This window comes from Pneumocystis jirovecii (genome assembly GCF_001477535.1).
Source record: "Pneumocystis jirovecii RU7 chromosome Unknown supercont1.10, whole genome shotgun sequence".
Classification (NCBI taxonomy): Eukaryota; Fungi; Ascomycota; class Pneumocystomycetes; order Pneumocystales; family Pneumocystaceae; genus Pneumocystis; species Pneumocystis jirovecii.
Window position 1 is genome coordinate 397,922 of NW_017264784.1, and position 21,387 is coordinate 419,308.

General features: G+C 25.0%; 7 protein-coding genes across 7 annotated transcripts; 5 read left to right on the forward strand and 2 right to left on the reverse strand.

Annotated features, from left to right (window-relative positions):
• Window positions 1–2,420: 2,420 nt before the first annotated feature.
• Window positions 2,421–3,263, forward strand: T551_02427 (uncharacterized protein; the record flags this gene model as incomplete). Its single annotated transcript, XM_018374690.1, has 1 exon — window positions 2,421–3,263. The coding sequence occupies one exon, from the start codon at window positions 2,421–2,423 to the stop codon at window positions 3,261–3,263; it is 843 nt and encodes a 280-aa protein (XP_018229262.1).
• A 455-nt stretch (window positions 3,264–3,718) lies between these two features.
• Window positions 3,719–5,332, forward strand: T551_02428 (uncharacterized protein; the record flags this gene model as incomplete). The annotated part of the gene is made up of 1 exon (XM_018374691.1): window positions 3,719–5,332. The coding sequence occupies one exon, from the start codon at window positions 3,719–3,721 to the stop codon at window positions 5,330–5,332; it is 1,614 nt and encodes a 537-aa protein (XP_018229263.1).
• A 227-nt stretch (window positions 5,333–5,559) lies between these two features.
• Window positions 5,560–8,707, forward strand: T551_02429 (uncharacterized protein; the record flags this gene model as incomplete). The annotated part of the gene is made up of 17 exons (XM_018374692.1): window positions 5,560–5,727; window positions 5,777–5,852; window positions 6,152–6,240; window positions 6,270–6,420; window positions 6,463–6,555; window positions 6,598–6,731; window positions 6,773–7,041; window positions 7,093–7,168; window positions 7,213–7,294; window positions 7,340–7,489; window positions 7,533–7,554; window positions 7,602–7,656; window positions 7,701–7,776; window positions 7,822–7,911; window positions 7,956–8,102; window positions 8,140–8,363; window positions 8,405–8,707. The coding sequence occupies 17 exons, from the start codon at window positions 5,560–5,562 to the stop codon at window positions 8,705–8,707; spliced, it is 2,205 nt and encodes a 734-aa protein (XP_018229264.1).
• A 198-nt stretch (window positions 8,708–8,905) lies between these two features.
• On the reverse strand, window positions 8,906–9,925 carry T551_02430 (uncharacterized protein; the record flags this gene model as incomplete). The annotated part of the gene is made up of 7 exons (XM_018374693.1): window positions 8,906–9,004; window positions 9,048–9,108; window positions 9,150–9,261; window positions 9,304–9,419; window positions 9,462–9,527; window positions 9,573–9,684; window positions 9,730–9,925. The coding sequence occupies 7 exons, from the start codon at window positions 9,923–9,925 to the stop codon at window positions 8,906–8,908; spliced, it is 762 nt and encodes a 253-aa protein (XP_018229265.1).
• Window positions 9,926–11,362: 1,437 nt separating this feature from the next.
• T551_02431 (uncharacterized protein) lies at window positions 11,363–12,083 on the reverse strand (the record flags this gene model as incomplete). Its single annotated transcript, XM_018374694.1, has 7 exons — window positions 11,363–11,442; window positions 11,488–11,593; window positions 11,641–11,683; window positions 11,722–11,793; window positions 11,835–11,904; window positions 11,952–11,974; window positions 12,031–12,083. The coding sequence occupies 7 exons, from the start codon at window positions 12,081–12,083 to the stop codon at window positions 11,363–11,365; spliced, it is 447 nt and encodes a 148-aa protein (XP_018229266.1).
• Window positions 12,084–12,463: 380 nt separating this feature from the next.
• T551_02432 (uncharacterized protein) lies at window positions 12,464–13,114 on the forward strand (the record flags this gene model as incomplete). Its single annotated transcript, XM_018374695.1, has 6 exons — window positions 12,464–12,470; window positions 12,523–12,551; window positions 12,595–12,648; window positions 12,702–12,773; window positions 12,854–12,958; window positions 13,007–13,114. The coding sequence occupies 6 exons, from the start codon at window positions 12,464–12,466 to the stop codon at window positions 13,112–13,114; spliced, it is 375 nt and encodes a 124-aa protein (XP_018229267.1).
• Window positions 13,115–16,980: 3,866 nt separating this feature from the next.
• T551_02433 (uncharacterized protein) lies at window positions 16,981–20,010 on the forward strand (the record flags this gene model as incomplete). Its single annotated transcript, XM_018374696.1, has 1 exon — window positions 16,981–20,010. A coding segment is annotated over one exon (3,030 nt), but the record flags the coding sequence as incomplete, so codon positions are not given.
• Window positions 20,011–21,387: the final 1,377 nt, after the last annotated feature.

Sequence of the window (21,387 nt, forward strand, 5' to 3'; positions counted from 1 at the left end):
TGAGTCTACTATAAATAAAATTTCAATTCATAAACTTTATCAATAATTATAGCTAAGATCCATAAACTTTAGCTTTTAATCTGAATCAAAACAAAATAACAACTTTAAAAATATGATTATATAAAAACAAAAAAAATAAGTTCCATAAAACCGATAATTAAACAACGAATATTATATATAATTATAAAATAATCTTACTATACAACTTAACCTATTTTAATCAAAAGCCAATTTTATACAAACGCCAACAATATTCTTAGAAAAATTATAAAGCCAAAACTTCCTACAACTCCAAATAAAATGGAAATAAACGAAAACATTACGATATACTCCCAAATCCTAATATATATTTAGCATAAAAATAAGTATAAGTATTCTAAAACTTATCACTAGCCATTTGTATAATATCCTAAAGTCTATATAATTTAATACAAAAACTAAAACAATAAAAACCCACAAATCTAACTAAAAACTATAACTTAAAAACTATTAGAACAAATCCAAGTTTTCCTGAATACAAACAATAAGTATTAAAACTTTTTAAAACAACCATTCTCTTAAAAATTAAGCCACTGTATCTTAACTATAACATAATATAACATAATATTTAAAAAGCATTTCATTAAAAGCGATCATTCTCTTTAATTACCTTTATTAAAAAATTACTTAAAAAACCAGAGCAAAAAATAAAACTAAAATAAAAACATTTTATACAAAAATATTCAACCAAAAACTATTCTCGCAATTTTTCACATTTCTTTAATTTTAACCAAAGTTTAGTCACTAAAAAAACCGTATCCTTACTATTCATTCATTCTATTTTTTTTCTAACTATCCAAGTACAAACATATCCATAATAAATATGTTTAATCTTTCCTAAGCAAACCAGTCTTTACATATATCAATACCCTACTAGCATATAAAAATTTTATGTTTATAAACAGGTAACAAATCAATTTCTTATAAATAATATATAACAAAAAAACAGTTTATAATAATTTAACAAGTATATTATCCTCATTTAACCATTTATAACTTACATTTTCTCATTAATACCTACAACTTATAATTTGTCTTTTTAAAAAATATAATTCATATATAATAACTTTAAACAGATTATAATATTTAATTAAAAACAATTAATATTAATATAGATAAATATCTTATTTATATAGTAACCTAATTCAACAAATTCACAACAGTATAATTTGATAACTAATTCCATGAAAAATAGTCATAATAATCCTCATTCAAACAACCATTCTTGAAAAAACCTCTAGAAACTAGACGTAGCACCTTCAAAGTATAATTCAAACCATAAAAAACTTCATAAAACTTCCAATACTTAATAAAGCAATATACCTCAGCTAAAAAAAATCTAATATTAAATACATTTAAATAATCACATAAGATCCGTTTTACCAATACATTCTATGCACACTAGTGCATACTTGCAGCCCTTGCATTACTCTATCCAAATTTTTAAAAGAGAAATTCCGTAATGTTTAATCTGGTACTAAATCTTATTAAGGAAATTATCAACAAACCGAATAATATTCCTAAACTAAATATAGGATAAACAAATACAATGATTTTAAACCCTAACCCTTATATCATCAAAACTTAGCTTTTATAGAAACATAACTAACTATATAAAGATAAACTCAGAATATTCATAAGCTGTCAGCCACTGCGGCATTAACATCAAGCCATATAAAGTAATTCACCATTCTAGCGTTCTTGTAAGATTTCTACCAAACAAGTCTAGTTTTAAAAGAGTTTTTGTCATCATGCAGACTGGCTAACATACTAAACTATGAAGGCTTTGAAGTAAATGTTCTAAACACATGAAGAACGGCATTGAAACTTTATATTTACATTTTAACCCACTCACTTCTTTTTTTCATATACAAACAATCAGCCTAACATTTTCATTATCCTATCACTGTTATTTTCTTCAAACCCTTTAAACATTCAGACATCTTTATAGCTAAATCTTCAACATTTCAGAATCTTTTCATATTATATTTCAATTGTCTATAGATTCAAACAAGCTTTTCTCATCTAAATTTAACCTTTTAAATACCTTTTCGAGACCAACTTTTGACAAGGTATAAGAAACTACAAACATCTACAATATTGGTAATGAAACAATCAACAACAAAGGAAATTCTAATTTGACACACCGGATATAAACATTTATTACCAACTTGTATATTGTTGAATTTAATATTATTCATTTTATAACCAACTACATTAGTAAACGTATTACTGACGTCAGGAAACTTGTTTATGAAAGCATGTTAACAATTTTTGTCTTTTTCTTTATACTAATTTTCAACAGATTCTTTATTTTAACAATAGCATATATAATTAGGAAAGCAAGTCAGTTTATTTTACGTGTTTATCAATAGTGTATTATGAAGTCTCTTCCTCTATTGTCTCAGCAACATCCTGTGGCTCTTCCTCCCCTTAAACGGCATCATTCAATGCCCGCATCCGAGCAAGTCTTTTTACAGCCTTGTAATATTTACCGCAGCGGTTCAACTTCCACAATCTCAACCACAAGCACTCTCGAAACACCATCTTCTCAAACACTCCCTCTTACACCACTTAAAAACAATATTCACAAAGATTTTTATACTACTACACCTAAAATGCAACATACAGCTACACCTATATTACTGGATAATCTTTCGTGTGGACAGCCTATTCTTAAAAAAAGCCGACCATGTCTTGAGAGCATTAAAATAACGCGTTGCAACACATATCCTGAATATAGTGATGATCCCTACTGCACGTCTACATCATATTTTGCTTATAGTCCATCATTCCCTCAATCTCTTACAGATTCTTTTTACGATAAGTCATCAGCACAAATCATGGCTGCTAGCAATGTACTTAACTATTTTCAACATCACTATGGTCAACAAGAGTCGTCTAATTCGTATAAAGATAGTCATTATCTTCCTTTGGTTGTCTCTTCTCTCGATAAAACTCATATTTGTGATATTTGTAATAAACGCTTTAAACGTTACGAGCATCTTAAACGTCATGAGCGCTCACATACCAGTGAAAAACCATTTCAGTGTAGTATAAGAGAATGTGGACGATGGTTTTCACGTAGCGACAATCTACGAGCTCATTTACGTACTCATTTCAGACGCGGTGGTCGTAATTTATTTGTAGGAAACCCTGATGCCAATGATGAAATTAACTATATGGTTGCGGACACAACAAATTCAAATGCCTTTGAAAATTAAGTGGTTTATCTATATTATTTGATATTTATACATCTTTTTATGCACTGAAAATTTTTTTTGAAAATAATTTTTAGGAATATAAATGAAACACTTTCTTTTTCAAAAAAGGCTCAATTACCATTTCAAATTTACTATTTACATTATTCATAGAGACGATTTATTCATGTATCTAATACTTCCAGGAGAAGAATATATTTCTTTAGTTTGTAATTGGTTTTTTGGGATAATAAAATAAATATATCAGAATCAAGATATTATATATATCTTAGAAAATAGTATTTAAACTGTCAACATTGCCTTATATGCTTTTATTTTAAACGATACGTTTACATCGACGAAAGCATTAAACGTTAAAATTAATCTTCATCAGCCCTACATTAAAAAAACATCTTAATAATACAAATAGCAAGAATATACACACATTTACTACTTCTGCATATTTTCCATTATATATCATGTCTTTACCACCTGTTCCACCTCGTCCTGATAGTCCACAAAAACTTACAACATGCGCATTACACTCAGAACAGTTGCCAAAAAAGGCAAAGGATATACCATATAATAATTTAAAGGACGAAGAATCGTCAGATTTATGTCAAAAAAAACTCTCAGATGAATTATTTAATAGTTCTAACAAACATATTTTAACGGAACAAATGAATCATCTCGAAAAAGATAGTGTTATTAATACTTCATACAATACACATAAAGATATTAACGTTCGTTTTCCTAGCAGTATATCTGAATTAAACTCTCAAGAAGAACCTGCATTTGAAAAATCTAGCTCTATTTTGATTTCAACAAATTCAATATTTAATACACAAAAACAATATGCATACATTTGTGATGAAAACTATAGAAAATATAACAAAAAGCTTTATTCTAAGCCCGAAAACGAAACATACACATCCTTTTCAAACAATAATAATAACTATCAACTAAATTCTTTAGAAAAAAATACTATTATTACAAACAAGGAAACAAAAAAACACAACGAAGAAAAATCATTATGTTTCTCTAACTCTTTTTTTCCATCTAATGATACTTATTCTCCAAAAAATTTCAACAAAAATTCTACTATTACATGTCTACCTAAAAATATCAAAGATTCTAATCATGTTCAAGAGACAAAATTGTTATCTAAAGCAATTATTTGTGAAAGCGAAAAAAGAGAGCCACATTGTAATAAAAACAATTCAAATATATTCCAAAAATATCAAAAAACAAAGAAAAATTTAGAATTTCAAGAATTCAAAACTTTAAAAACATCTGCTCAAAACACCCTCATATTAAATAATACAAGTTTAGATAATAAAAAACATTTTCCAGATAATAGAACTTGTGAACAAAATAATATCTCTTTAGAAGACACTACAAGAAAAGAAAACTCAATAGTTTTATCAAATTCTATTAACAATGATACCTTTGAAATCGAAAAGCATTTGGAATTTACACAAAAAATTAAACCATCAGATCAAATTATAAAATCGGAAAATAAAGACTATCAATCTACTAATTTAAATATGAACGATAAACCAATTCTTCCATCGAGACCTACAAAAAAAGAAATAACGTCAACCACACTTCATTCATCACATACATCATTAGCTAGTATTAAAAATCCAATTAACACGCGAACTCAGTTTTCTCGAAATTTAGAAGAAAAATTAAAATTTGGACCTCCAAAAATATTGAACTTTAAGCATTTACAAAGTAATACCAGTGAGAATGACATTTCTAACTCTTTGTTTGAAAATACTAAGCCATTGCTCGAATTGTCCATGTTAGAGGATTTACGAAAAACAAGATCTAAAGGCCCTTCTAGACGCAAACCTACTATTATAACAACAAAATTCCCAAAAAAACTAGGATTTTCTAATGTTATTAAATTATTTGATATCATAAACGATGAAACATCAGAAAATCATAAAAAAAATATTATAGAACCAATAATAAAAAATAATCTTAATACTTCTAATATAGAAGACTTTATAGAAAATGATAAACCTGTAATCATCACATCCTCTAATGATTTATCAAATACTTTCTCAACAATCACTCTTAATTAAAATTAATTTTGTATAAAAAATACATTAAATAAAATTCATAATTTTATCTAACTAAAAAATTATTTTTTAATTATCAATTGTACAATACTGTAATAATTCCGAATAATCCATTATTTATTAACATTTACTATTTTATTCAGTTACTGTTCAATAAAAACTATAATTTTATTTTTACGATATTCAGATTTTCATATTTTTTATTAAATTAGAAATAAAAAACGTTTATAATGAATATAAATAATAATATTATAGTTAGTTTTATTCATTATACTCTTCCATGGCTTCTTTTAACACTATATATTACAGCTTCAATAACATCAAGAAAACATAAAAAAAAACAAAATATTTCATTATTACTCCAAACTATTTCAACTTTTTTAATTTTATTAACATTTGTATTATTTGAATCATATAAAAACCATAATACGAACTAACATTGTCTAGATTGGAGATTCAATATTGTTTTTAATTTATATATTAATTAAACAAGATTGGTGGGTTGCGCAATCTACAGTAGTATGTATTTCAATATTTCAAACAATTTCATAAAAATTATACTAAATAGTCCTTAGTTTTATACTTTAAGTAGTATTTTCACATGGTCTATAATATTTATAGATACTATTAAGATAAAACATCAGAATATTATAAAATCAAACACTTTATTTATTTATATTTTTCAAATACTAGGCGATATAATACTTTTCTTTATACTATTGGACTCATCTCTATCTAATTGGGAAATATCATATTATTCAATAACTTTACTGAGAATTTTAATCTCTTTATTTTTTTTTACATTTTATTTATTAACAATAGTAAGAAAACCAACACTAGATACAGAAGAGACTTCACCTTTATTTGAGCAAAATCAAACCTATGAAGATGATGAATTATCAGATATTAAGGTAAAAATCTTTGCATTAAATAGAAATAGAATTATTTATGGGATTTAAAGACAAAATATACTTTAAATGAAAAATCATGGAATAAATGGTGGGAGTACATTAAAAAGTTTACATTGTTTTTTCCATATATTTGGCCTACAAATGTTTTATCACTAAAAATTATAATTTTTTTCTGTTTTGGTATATACGTATTATAAATTATTTTTTCCCTAATTTCCTTAGCTCTTTTACTTATTTCAAGATATGTGAACATTTTAACACCGCAACAGCTAGGGATCATTACTGATAAACTTGTTACTAATACAGATAACAAAGGTAACAAACAACTATTATAAATAAAAAATATGAACAATACAGAAAATATTTGGATATACGTTCTTGTTTTTATGTTTTATAAATTTTTGCAAGGAAATATGGGCTTAGTATCTTCCATTAGATCTCATCTTTGGATACCAATTAATCAACATGCCTATAGAAATCTTTCTGTAAAGGTATTACCTTTATCTATAATTATTTATTATATAATTTTAAGGCTTTTGAGCATATTCATGCTCTTTCATTGGATTTTCATTTATCAAAAAAAACAGGAGAAATTATGAGTGCATTGGATCATGGTTCTTCTATAAATACTTTTTTCGACCTCATTATATTTCAAGTTTTACCAGTAATTATTGACATTTTTATTGCTATTATATACTTTTTTGTTAATTTTGATGCATATTTTGCTCTTATTATTATGATTATGACAATTTCTTATATTTATATAACGATAAAAATTACAGAATGGAGAACAGAGTATCGGTTAGTTCCTCAATATTGAAATTACTCTTAAACTTAAATATATCTAAATAGGCGAGACATGATCAGCAAACATAGAGAAGAATATTCAATAAAGTGTGACTCTATAACTAACTATGAGACTGTAAAGGTTTACTATTATGTTATAGCTTTAAAATTTACTAATATGTTAAGTATTTTAATGCAGAATATTTTGAATTTAATCGTCATGAAAATGCAGTTAAAACATATCAAAAAGCTGAATACAATGTACTAAGTAAAAACAATTAACTTTTCAAGAAACAATACATAATCATTATAGGTTCTTTAAATTTTCTAAATACAATACAAAATACAATATATACAATTGGTCTCCTTTCTATAGCATTCCTCTCTGCATATAAAGTTATTAAAAATCAAACTTCAGTAGGAAATTTTGTATCTTTATTAACGTACATGACTCAATTACAAGGTATTTAATATTTATTAAAGATAGTATTTAATTATCTTTGTAGGACCATTAAATTATTTTGGAAGGTAAAATAATATTAATTAAGAAAGAATAGACTAATAAAACGATTAAGTCTTTATAGATCTCTACAATCAAGTTTTGTAGATGCAGAAAGAATGTTGGAACTAGTAAGAAGATATTTTTAGATTTACATTAAATAATAATTTATAAGTTTAATGAAAAGCCTTCAGTTTCTGATAAACCTGATGCTATTGATTTAAAAATAACACACGGAGAAGTTATATTTGGTATAATTTTAAAAATTTAATAATTATATACTGATAAAAATCTAGATAATGTTCATTTTTCCTATGACAATAAAAAAACTGCTCTAAAAGCATTAAGTTTTCATGCAAAAGCTGGCACATCAGTAGCTTTAGTAGGTAAGTAAAAAAAAAAATTATATACAAAATAATTTCAAATAAAGGAGAAAGCGGGTCTGGAAAAACAACAGTACTTAGATGTTTATTTAAATTCTTTAATATTCACTCTGGCACAATTAAAATTGATGGACAGAATATTCATGACGTGAAACTTAATTCTCTTAGAAAAAATATAGGAATTGTTCCACAAGGTATTTTTTTTTAATCTAATTTTCTTAACATTTTTAGATACAGTTCTTTTCAATGATACTATTATGTTTAATATTCGTTATGCAAAACCTGATGCATCAGACGAAGAAGTTTTCGAAGCAGCGCGCATGGCACAAATTCATGACAAAATTATGACATGGCCTGATAAATATGATACGAAAGTAGGAGAAAGAGGATTACGTTTGAGCGGAGGAGAAAAACAAAGGATTGCAATAGCACGAACAATTTTAAAGAATCCTAAAGTATATATATCTTCAATACATTGGTTACTTAACATTATTAGATAATTCTATTAGATGAAGCAACATCTGCTCTTGATACACATACAGAAAGACAAGTTCAAGTTGCACTAAAAAAATTAACGGAAGGTCGTACCACTATTTGTATCGCTCACAGACTTTCTACTATTATATCATGTGATCTTATTCTTTGTATGAAAGACGGGTCTATAGTAGAAAGTGGTACACACGAAGAACTTTTAGATCAGACAAAAAAATTAAGCAAGAATTGTCTATATTATTCTATGTGGCAAAAACAAATTCATGGAGATAAAAATTCAGAAGAAAATGATAAAAGAGATAAATAACATTAAAAAACTATTTATATAATAATTATTCTATATAACTTCAAAAATATATATTTTTTAATAATTGATAAAATTTACGACTATTTGTGTATTATTACCAATTAGAAAGCATCATTGGGAAACCAACATATTTAATTTTATATTAGTCAAAAAGTACAAAACGATTAAAACATATTTATATGTCTTTAAAACTATAATCTAATTTATAATATAGTTATCATGTTCACCTGTTTTAAGCATCATATTCCTCCAATGTTCATTTCCATACCAATCAATTCCACTTTCTAGAATTATACCCTAAAAAAATAAATATTATAAAAACAAATTAAAAAATTGATACTTGTAAACAATTTTTTACAATAATAACACGATGTTTTATATCATTCATTTCCCTAACTAATCTAACTAATATTAAAAAAACAAAAAAAGAAAATAACAACACTTGTCTTTCTGTTGTTTCTCTAAAACAGAAAGCATTTTTTCTTCACGATCCTTAATATTAGTAATGATTTCTAAAATTTTTTTAACCTTTTTTCTATTCTCGGAAAACAATTCTATAAAAAATAAGAAAATTGAAATCAATCATATTCATATACTTAATGTCTCTTTTTGAAGATGTAAAATTTTCTTCTCATTTTTCAATAAAAAATTATGAAACTTCAAAAGTTTAGAAATAATATTATCACAATTTCCAAGAGAAAAATTTATAGCTCTAAAACATGAGAAAATAATAGAACAATTTAGATCAAGTTACCGATCTTGTTCAGTTAAACTTTCATTTGAATAAACGGCTTGTAAAATAGGATTTGTTTCAATAAAACTAGATATCCAATTAGAATAATTAAACAATAAATAAACATAATACTTTTCAATTATAAGATTTTTTGTTGTATTAGTTGCATTTGCAATAAGTAATTCAAATTGACCCTCTTTAATTTTTTCAGATAAATCTTTTTCTGAAATACTATTGTCTACAACTAAATTAATGTTAAACAAAAAAATAATATAATTGAGAAGTAAACCAATTTCTTCATCCAAAATAACCTTTTTTTTTTCATTCTTTAATTTTTCTAATTTTTCAAGAAGCAATAATACAGATCTTTCTTTTTTACTGAAAACTTCAGAATGTAATTTTAATCGATGAAATTGAATTTGATCTTCAGTAACCTCCAAAAGCATTAACTTACAGTAACTCGACAACTCTTTTAAAGAATTCATTAATTTTTTATAATTCTTTTTAATATAAAGTTAAATATTTTTCAACCTAAAAGAATTCATTTAACTTATTACTTTTCCAAAGAAATTTTGAAAATTTCAAAAAAAAAAAACATTTTTATTCATAATAAATCTATACAAGTGACTATACTAATTATTGCTCAATTTTAAAATTTACAAGAATTAAATTACATTACAAAAATCTAACAATAATAATATTAATATATTTTATTAAACATTTAAATGGTTTTATAGAACAATTTAAATAAAATAAAAAATAACAGTAAAAAATCAAACAAAATTCTATCATTAATTTATTTAAAAATTTTAAAATCTTACTACTTTTATTAAAACATATTCAACAATAATATATTATAATACTGACAATTAATTATAACCTAAAAACCGGATATTATAAATGAATTAAATATTTGAAATTTTAATTTTATAAGGAAATTAACGAATTTTTGCTAAAATAAATTATATTTATTATAATTTTATTTATATAATTTTATTTAAACATAAATTTCTCATTAATACCTTACTAAATAATATCTTAATTATAAAGCATAATACCATAAAAACAAAATAATTATTTTAATTCTTTTTGTTTTTTTAATAATTTGATGAAAACAGATTTCATAAATTTTTATATTATAAAAATAATAAAAATATTCTCTAAATATATATGTTTATAATAAAATGAATAATTTAAATTTTTTAAGTCATATTTAAAATTATAAAATTCAATATTAAAATTTATTTTTTCTTAATATATAACTATTTTTAAAAATTTTATAGGATTTAAAATTTTTAAATAATTCATACAATACAGTAGCAAATTTAAATATTCAAAAAAAATATCAAATAGAAACATTATGTCATATATTATTACTATAAATATACAAAGAATATCATTCTAGTTTTAATTCACAATAAAATTCATTAATCATAAAGAATACTTAATAATTAAAAATATAAAATTTATTAAATATTTAACTATTTACAATATTAATATAAAAATAATTATATTGTTAATCTTAATTAATATAATTATACTTTTTTAAAACACATTTATTAATATTATTTATAAAAAGTATATAAAAAATTTTAATAATTAAAAAACAATTTAAAATCACAGTTTAACTGTATATAAATATATTCAAAACATTAATAAAAACTAAAAAACTGCAAAACTACAAAAATCTTAAACATTTCTTAAACACCGAAACTACAGAAGTAAATCTATTAAAACAAAGCATTAATATGGACTAAAAGCTACTAAAAAATTATAAAACAAATCAAATACTATACAAAATTCCAAAAATCAAGATATTTAATATGTATTTTTATAAATTATATTAATAAAAAGGTCATAATATATTTTTAAAACTTATTTTTATATCAAATAGACCTATCAAAGAATAGACAATTACTTTACTACACTACCATTTGAGTAATGCCTGGACCTCCAAGAAGAGAACTATTTGTGAATGTCTGACCCTTAAGAGCAGCGATTACTATCAATATTTAACAATTTATATAAAAATGAAAATAATCTATACCATAACATAAACAAGCAATAGTCATAAAAAATCCAGCAACAATTAAGGATGTCAATTTAATAATTCCCGAAAGAAACAAGATAGTAGAAAAAATAATGTACACCCCCTATAGAAATAAGTTACAATGTATTTAAAAAAATTTTTAAAACACACAGCACGTGGCCAATTTTGATTAAAATATTGAATAAAAGAATCACTATAACATTAGTATTCAAAAAAAACTAAAATACATACAATTTTTGGCTAGTGGGACATATTCTTGTTAAAAATGGAATTTCAACAAACATAAGTATAAAGCCCATTACCCTAGAGTATTAGAAAATGACAAAAAAAAAAAAAGCAAATACAAGCTCAATACACTGAAAACGACAATAGAGCCAATATGAAATAAATTCACAAACCCCAAAACAAAGTCAACTATATACTTATTGATTTTTGTTCCATAATAATAAAAAATAAATTACGAATAATAGAGATAATCCCAAACCTAAATATTAGATTAAAACACCAATTTATAAAAAAAAAGCTTAAAAACAATAATACCATTGCGCATATATACTGAAATTCCAAGCTTTAATTTCATCTACAAAACCCATAATTCAATAATTTTTCCTAAAAAACAATTTTAGTAGAATTATTAAAAAAAAAGTTTCTAGAATTTACAGAAACAATCTCAGAAAATATTCAAATAGCTAAAATAAAACCAAATCTTCTAAGACTAAATTTCTTTTTTTCTTCAAAATAGAATAAGTTTATCAAATTTTTCAAGTTCAGAAATTAATAATTGCCTAATATGATTTAAAATAAAATAAAATATTAATAAATTGCTTACTAAAACCTGAAAAAATACGTATTTAATAAGCACAAAAGATATATTATTATCTAAATATTGAACTTGATGTACTTTTATAAAAAAATATTCCGAAAATTTCATTCGTAAATAAATTATAAAAATAAAAAATATAAAAATAAAAAAATGACTGGTATATATTTACTTTTTCACAATATTTAAGATAAAAATCTAATAATAAATAGATATAAATGCATTAGCAACACAGTTTACTGTATTGATAATTATACACCTCATATTCTGTTAATTCTTTATAGGACTTTTATTATAAAAATTTTGATACAGATAGATCTCAACTGGCGTCATTATATGTATGTAATAAGATATATAATAGAATGATTCAAACAGACTTACTAAAAAATAGCGTTCTCATTCAATGCTTACTTTTGAGAGTTCTCAAATTCAAGGAGCTGACAAAATTATACAAAAATTAATGGTTCGTCCTTCATTAATATATAATATTTAAAATATTACATAATAAATTTTTATATATTTTTTAAATTGACAACTTTATAGGAACTCCCTTTTACTAAAGTACAACATAGAATTTCAACTCTTGATGTTCAGCCTTCTATGTTATCTGGAGGAAGTGTTATTGTTATGGTTACAGGTGAACTTTTAGTATATACTTAGTATACTTGGAAAACGTAATTAAATTAATATTATTAGGTTGATGAAGAACAAAATCCCCAACGATATTCACAAACTTTTCATCTTATTCCAGAAGGGAATACTTTTTATGTACTAAATGATATTTTTAGGTTAAATTATTCATAGAATAACTAATTATATTGTAACAATGCGTTTTTCTCAAAAAGTATATACACATTTTTTGATATAAATAATTTTTGTATAATATTATGAAACATAACAATTATATTTTAACATATTTAAATATATTTGAATCTTTTAAAACATGAGATTCATTTCAACCAAATCTAATATCAAACTATATAAAATTCTAAAAAAGAGGTACCGAAAGTTTCAAACTTAAAATATCATAAAAATTGTAAATCAAAAAAATTAAAATCAAATTACATATCATAAACATGTATTTTAATATTGTTTAATAGTATAAACCAAAATTTAAAAGATAACTAAAATACTTTATTAGACTTTAATTTTTAAATACAAACTAAAAATCTAAAATTAAAATATTTAGAATAGTTAAATGTAAAAATATCTTTAAGAAATATCTTTAAGAAAAAATCATAACGTTAAAAAACAATTAGTAAGAAATAATTTTTAAAAAATCTATAAACAATTTTTATTTTATATATAACTCCTTTAATAAATTTTTTAATCTTAATTACAACAAAAATACTATAAAATAACTACTATTATTCTATTTTTATCTATAGTAGCTTTTATCTTTTTAATTTTCTTTTTAATTCTATAAATATCATATACAAATGATCATTATTAAAAATAACCACAAAACCATAGAATTACTTATAACATAAGAGTTAGTCACAGATTTACAATTTACATATTGCAAAATTCAAAACCTAAAATCTATTATTTTTAAAAATATCTTTATTTCAAAAAAAAGCAATAGAAAACCACTACTTTACTATCACTTTATAATATTAATATATATACCATAAATATCATCTAAAATTATTAAAAAAAGCAAGAATAAAATATTAATGTTTCTATACAAATCACTTTAAAAAATTACTATCAAAAATCAAGAATTTAAATAAAATACAATAAAAAAAACTTCATTCTTTTTAAAAATATTTTATTAAAACAAAATTAGTAAATATAACTTAAATAACCTAAAAAATAATATGAAATAACTTTAACTTTAATAAAGAAAATAATAAAAAGATAACTTTAAAAATGCAAAATAATAATAGAATAGAAAAATAATCTTATTATTATTATTAATTCTATAATTAATTAACATTATTTTTCAATATATTTAAAAATAACAGATTAAAGTTTATAAATCTAAGTATTAATGGTTTAAACTTGAAAAAATGTTTAAGAAAAAACAAAAAATACTAATAAACTTATTTAAATACTTCAAATCTATAAAATCTATAAAAAATATAATTAAACAAAACTTTTACTGAAACAATATTTATGTTTTCAAAAAGTTTTAAGTTATCAAAATAATCTTAATTTTAATTTATAATATAAATTTAAAATATCTAAAAATACAACTTTAATTAAAAAATAAACACAGGTTAACATAGTAATCTAAGAATTAAAAAATAACTAATTAAATAAAAAACATTAAATCTTAGAAATCTAGAAATAATTTTATTATAAAAATTCAAACATATTTACAAAATAAAGATTTATTAAAAACATTCGAACAAATGATATTATTGAAAATTAAAATTTATTTATTATTTATATTTTATCTTAGTCATTTGTTAAATATCATTCTTTTATACAATATATCATATTTTTATTACTTTTTTATGAATAAAAAATTTTCTTTTTTTATATTTATAATTATTAAAGATTTTATTTCAAAAAAAAATAATTTTTAAATTATTTCTATTATTGAATTATATATAAAATGATAATTATCATTTAACTATTATTTTAAATAAATTAATCAAAAGCATATTTAAAGTTGTATCAATGAAAATATTCAGATGAAAAAATCCAGTAATAATTTTTTTTTCAATAAATTTTAAAATGAAAAAATATACAAAAAAACAAAAAATACAAAATTTTATTAAAAACATCTAAATTCAAAATTTTTCATAAAACATTTTTTTTACAAAAGCATAACCAACAAACAATATTACTAAATAATTAATAATGCATAAATTATTAATAAAATTATCTTCTAATTACTCAAAAAATCTATTATTACTTTTATTAAGATTTATAATAAAACAATAAATCAATATTATTAAAAGTATAATAAGTTAACAAAGGAATATTTTTTAAAAACATTAAAAAAAATCTAAGATTGTAAAACAAAAATCAAAAAAAGCTTTTAAATATTAAAAAAAAATAACTAATTAATTATGAAATTTATTAATTTACAAGTAACACCAAATAAAATTGCAAATTTCTTAAAATATTAAAGCCTCGTTCGAAATATAAATTTCATTAATAAAATATCCTATAGATTACCTAAACAATACAATTTTTATGTCCTTAAATTGTCCTTAAGTAAGATGATAAAGTTTAAAAATCTTCAAAAGAACTAACAATAGCAATATTATTTACTCTTGTCTAAGTCTTTTTACTCGAATATAAAATTTTGTAACAAGAAATACATTTACGTGTTTTTATAAAAAATAATAAAATATTCTTGTCACTAAACCTAAAGAAAATTATTTTTATAATGAAAAACTAGAAAAAATATATAAAAAAATATATATGTAATAATGACAAGCTTTCCCTAATAAAAACAAATATATATAGTAAGTTAAAGAAAACAAAATAAAATATTCCTAAAACATTATTCACTCCAAATAGTTTATACTATTTAATCATAAAAAAAATTTGAACTATCTCTCATTTTTCATTGAACTTAATTGCTATTATTAATTCAAAAGAGTATTCAGATTTAAGTTAAGTTATTTTTATTTGCAAAGATATTACAAAAGAAACTTTAAAAATACACAAATTTAAGCATAAAACAATAAAGAATACCAAATACTTAAAATAACAAATAATGAAAATATTGATTAAAAAAAAACTACAAACCGTAAATTAAAACTAAAAATGAATTTTTTAAAACTAATCAAACTATATAAAAATTATCAATGCAAAAAATGTACAAAAAACTTGTATAAATGACTAAAAAAGCAGTCTTAAAATCAAAAATTAATAAAATACTTGAAAACATCAATATTTTTTTAAAAAGTAATTATCATTAGTTGAAAAGTATTTTTATAATTTAAATTCTAAAAACAGCAAAAAACATGGAAAAATACGAAAAACTATATGGTTTTGAATTTAGATTTTAACTTGATAAAACTAGATATAAAAAATAAGTAAAAATAAAACAATATAAAATAGTTTTAGATAAAAAATAAAATTGGAATAAAAAATCTAAAATAACAATATTTTTTATGCATAAAAATATTGAATCAAGAAGAATGAAAAATACGATAATCTTAAAAATGAGATTATAGCTAGCTTTAATAGAACTAGAAAATCTATTAATAATATTAACACATGTATATCGAATGAAGAATTTTATTTGAAAAAAAGCCACTATAACTATCATATTCAATGCATACTCTACCGAGAATTTTCTGATTTTTCTAATATCTATAATGATATAACAGAACAATTCTATGAAAAATTCCTACATAGTTGGCCTATATTTTTTTTAATTGCCTTTATTTTTTGTTTATACCCTTTTATATACTATACCTTGTTAAGATTTACGATTACCCCACATTTACTCCGCATAAATTTAAAATATCGCGAAGCAGCCAAGTTACACGTTAAAGAAAGCGGGCACCTTTAAATGTATTTGGTACACACTGCTTCTCTGACAAGTCTTATCACTAAGTTTACTTGAACTCCCTTAAAATTAAGAATAATTTAATACTTAAATTTGAAGACATGGTTCTAACATCTCACATGTAGTCAAAACACATTAACGGAAACTCAAACTCAGCCACACACCACAGTGCAAACCCACCGCCGTCAGGCACAGCTTGGCGCGGGCGGTGGCGCGGGCGGTTAAGCGGCAAGCACAAGTGACGCAAGGCGTGCAAAATGTATATGATGATGAGGATTATCTTTTGGCGTTGATCTTGAAAGATAAATTAGAAGAAACAGAGTGCAAAAAAAAACTGAAAGAATACTGCAAAGGTTTAAGAACTATAAATCCTGGATTAGATAAAGTAGATGAAAAACTACAGAAAGTATGTAAAGAAGATAAAACAGCAGAAAAAAAGTGCACAGGATTAAAAGAAAAGATTAAAGCAAAATGCACCGTATTCATGAATGAACTTAAAACAGAAAGTGGAAAAAGTATTTCAAAATTGAAAGACAACGATTGCAAAAATAATGAGCAAAAATGTTTGTTTTTAGAAGGAGCATGCTCTGATGATCTTAAAGAGAAGTGTAATGACTTAAGAAATAAATGTTATCAAAAGAAACGTGATGAAGTGGCAGAAAAAGCTCTTTTAAGAGCGCTTAATGGTGATCTTAAAGATAAGGACCTGTGCAAAAAAAAGATTGAAAATGTTTGTCTTTTGTTAGGCCAAGAAAGTAACGAATTAATGCAAAAATGTTTTGATACAGAATCTCTATGTACATCTTTAGTACAAACAATAAAGGATAAATGTGCTTCTTTAAAAACGGAGATAGGAAAAGTACTAACTACTGATGGGAAGTTACAAAAAAAAGAGCATTCTTTACTTGAAAAATTACTTGAAAAATGTCATTTCCACTATGAGAGCTGTAAAACAGAAAATCCAGATTGTAATAACTTGAAAAAGAAATGTAAAGATGCAGGAATAACTTATATACCACCAGGCTTAAAATTTGATCCTACAAAACCAGAAGCTACACTGGCGGAAAAAATAGGTTTGGAAGAACTTTACAAAGAAGCGGCAAGACAAGGAGTTGTAATTCAAAGAGCACTGGAAAGAGATATTGTTGATCTATTAGTGTTTCTGTCAGGAAGTAACCCTTTTGATGACACACAATGCCAGAGTGTACTCAATACTAAATGTAGTTCTATTGAATATCTAACACAGGGTCTAAAAGATTTATGTGGAAATAAGAGCAATTATACAAAGAAATGTAAAGAATTTAAAGAAGAATTTCAAGAAACAAAGGACTCTCTGGAAGTAAAGTTTAGAAGCAATTTATTTGAAAAAGAAATTAAATTATGGGGTGAATTACCGAAATTTCTTACAGAAAATGATTGTGTAGGGTTACAATCAGACTGTTTTTATTTTGAAGGCCAAACAGATTTTGAAAAAATATGTAAGAATGTTAAAGCAGCGTGTTATAAAAAAGGCCTTGATGCATTAGCAAACCAAGCATTACAAGACAAAATGAGAGGGAAATTCCATAATAGAAACGATACATGGTTTGAAACACTTCAAAAAGATTTGGTAAAGACATGTGTAGATTTCAAAGGGGAGAGCGATGAATTATTCGTTTTATGTGTAAAACCAACAGAAGGAGCTCTTACAGTATTAACGGATTTACATACGAGGACAAACTTGTTGCAAGGAGATTTAAATGAAAGACGAGATTTTCCTACGAGACAAGATTGCGAGGAATTACTGAAGAAATGTCAAGATTTAGAACAAGATTCAGAAGAAATCAAATGGCCCTGTCGTACGTTGAAACACCATTGTAATAGGCTGGAGATTGCAGAACAATTGGAAGAGAGGTTGTTGGAAGAAAAAGTGAAGGATTTGGACAAGTTCGATTTATGTTTAGAAAATTTAGGAAAACGATGCCATGAATGGAGTAAAAGAGGAAGAACTCGTTTTGCTCTTGCATGTGTAGCACAGAATATTACTTGCAAGATTCTTACAAAAAGCGTAGAATCTAAGTGTACTACATTGAAGGCACGTATGAAAACAAATGGTGTTTTGGATAAAGCGAAAGAAGAAAAAACAATGGAAGAAACATGTGATTCTTGGACACCCTATTGCAGCAAATTCATGTCAAGTTGCCAAAGTCTAATTGCCGGTGATGGAAAATGTAAGGAGCTTAACAAGGAATGTGAAACGTTCATCAAAAAGAAGGAATTGGAACTGAAAGTAGTTGATCAATTGAAGGGTCATTTAAATACAAGAAAAAAATGTAAAGGGGAGCTTGACAAATACTGCACACAATGGGCTAATGCAAGTAATGGGCTTGAAACTCTATGCACTGATACTACTAATAGCAAGAACGATACTGAAGTTAGGAAAAAACTTTGCGAAAAACTAGTAGAACAAGTGAAAAGTCAATGCCCTGAATTACAGAAAAAACTTGCAGAGACTAGTAAAGAGTTGGAGAAAAAAGCTAACGAATATGAGGATATCAAAAAAAAAGCAAAAGATGCAATGGAAAAAGCAAATCTTGTTTTATCAAAAGCGAAAGTAGAAAACAATAAATCGGCAAACGAAGTTGTGCCTAGTGCACCAGCTGTACCCAGCGGAACAAAAGACACGAAGTTGTTTAGACTTATAAGAAGAGATGCAACAGTGAAAGTAACAGAAGACGAAGCGAAAGCATTTGATTTGGTTGCACAAGCATTTGGACTCTACGTAGAATTGAGAGAGATATGCCATGATTTACTAAAAGGATGTGGATTTAAAAAGGAATGTGATTGTGATGATCTATGCAAAACGATAGAAAGTAAATGCCATGGATTGAAGCCACTAGATGTGAAACCATACGAAATAACAACTAAAAACATAACAACTACAACCACAACCACAACGACGACAACAGAAACCGTTAAAGACGCAAAGGCAACAGAGTGCCAGTCTCTACAGACGACAGATACGTGGGTCACAAAGACATCGACCCATACTAGCACTTCTACGACTACGTCCACAGTCACATCAAGAATAACACTCACCTCGACGAGGCGGTGTAAGCCTACGAAGTGTACGACTGGAGACGATCCAGAGGATGTCAAGCCAAGTGAAGGTTTAAGAATGAATGGGTGGAGTATAATGAAGGGGATGATAGTAGCAATGATGATTTCATTCATGATTTAGATGTAAAATGGGAATGGGATATAAGAGCAGCATGTATATTTACTAGATAAATGAGCAGGGTAGGACAGGAAAGAGTAGAGTATGATCTCTTCAGCATCAATTGAAAGTGCATTACACATAAAGTAGCGTGTTCCCTGTGCAAATAGCATGTATTGCCCGGATGAGTGGCCGCTGTTTGTTGTGCCATGTCGTTATCAGCGCATTCAGCGCCTACCCCGGATTTGCCCCACATGGAGTCGAGGTGAGATGCAGTGATGGAGAGATGATGGGATAGAACAATGGGGGGAGTGGGGTTGGGTGGGCGGTGTTTTTTATGTGTGTAGCGTTGAGGTTGATGAGTGGAGTTGAAGTTTGTGAAAGTTGATATAGGCGTTGACAGGGCGTTGACAGAAGCGTTGATATAAGAATTGATATAAGAATTGATAGAAATTAGTGTTTAGAAAGATTTCCATAGTGTATTTGAGCACTGTTTTTAAATAAAATCAAGATTGAAATAAAAAAAAGAAATATTTCAGAGATCAAGATGAGCTGTAGATATTGAATTTGAGAGCCACTGGAAAAAATGAGTGAAAAGGAAAGATGTTGAGAGGAGTAAGATAAAATATGTCGTTAAAATGAAAGAAGCAGTTTAAGGTGGGGGAAAATGAATTTTTTTAAAAAAGTAAAAGTAGATGATAAGCTGAAAGGAGGAGAAGTGAGTGGATAAAAAAAAAGAAAAAAACAAGAGAGAAGCGTTTAGAGGAGTAGGAAGAGTGTTTAGAGTGAAGGTGAGGCGTAGCCAAGGTGTTTTTGTGAATTCAGTGAAAATAGATATAAGATAGATAGATGTAAATAAATGAATCATCAAGAAAGATTGAGTAAGAAATAGAAAGAATAGAATGTAAAGGAGTGAATGTGCATAAGAATAGCGGGGAAAAGTGATGGGGAAAGAGAGAGGGGAAATTTATTTTTTTTTGTTAGAGTAGATTAAAGAGTTTAATATAATTAAACATAGAGAAAATAATAAAATGAAAAATATGAAAAATACATGAAAAGAAGAAAAAACGCCCACTGAATCTAAGAGGAGAGGAGAGTCAGGAAAAGTCGTTTTTTCTTTATAAAACACGCTGGATGGGGAGGAAGTTGAGTAGAGCCAAAGTCGAGGGGAGACAAAAAGAGGATGAATAAAAAACAAGAACAGCAGGAGAAAACAAGCAGGTGTAGAGGTTAGATTTAGAAGAGGAGAAATCACAAGAGAAATGGCCTTTTTATGTAAATTTATTCAGATAAAAGTAGGTGGAGGAAACTGATCAGAGTTGGGGTCGAGGGGAGAGAGGGTGGTAGATAAAAAACAAGAACAAGAAGAAAGAACAAGCAGGAGTAAAGATTAGATTTAAA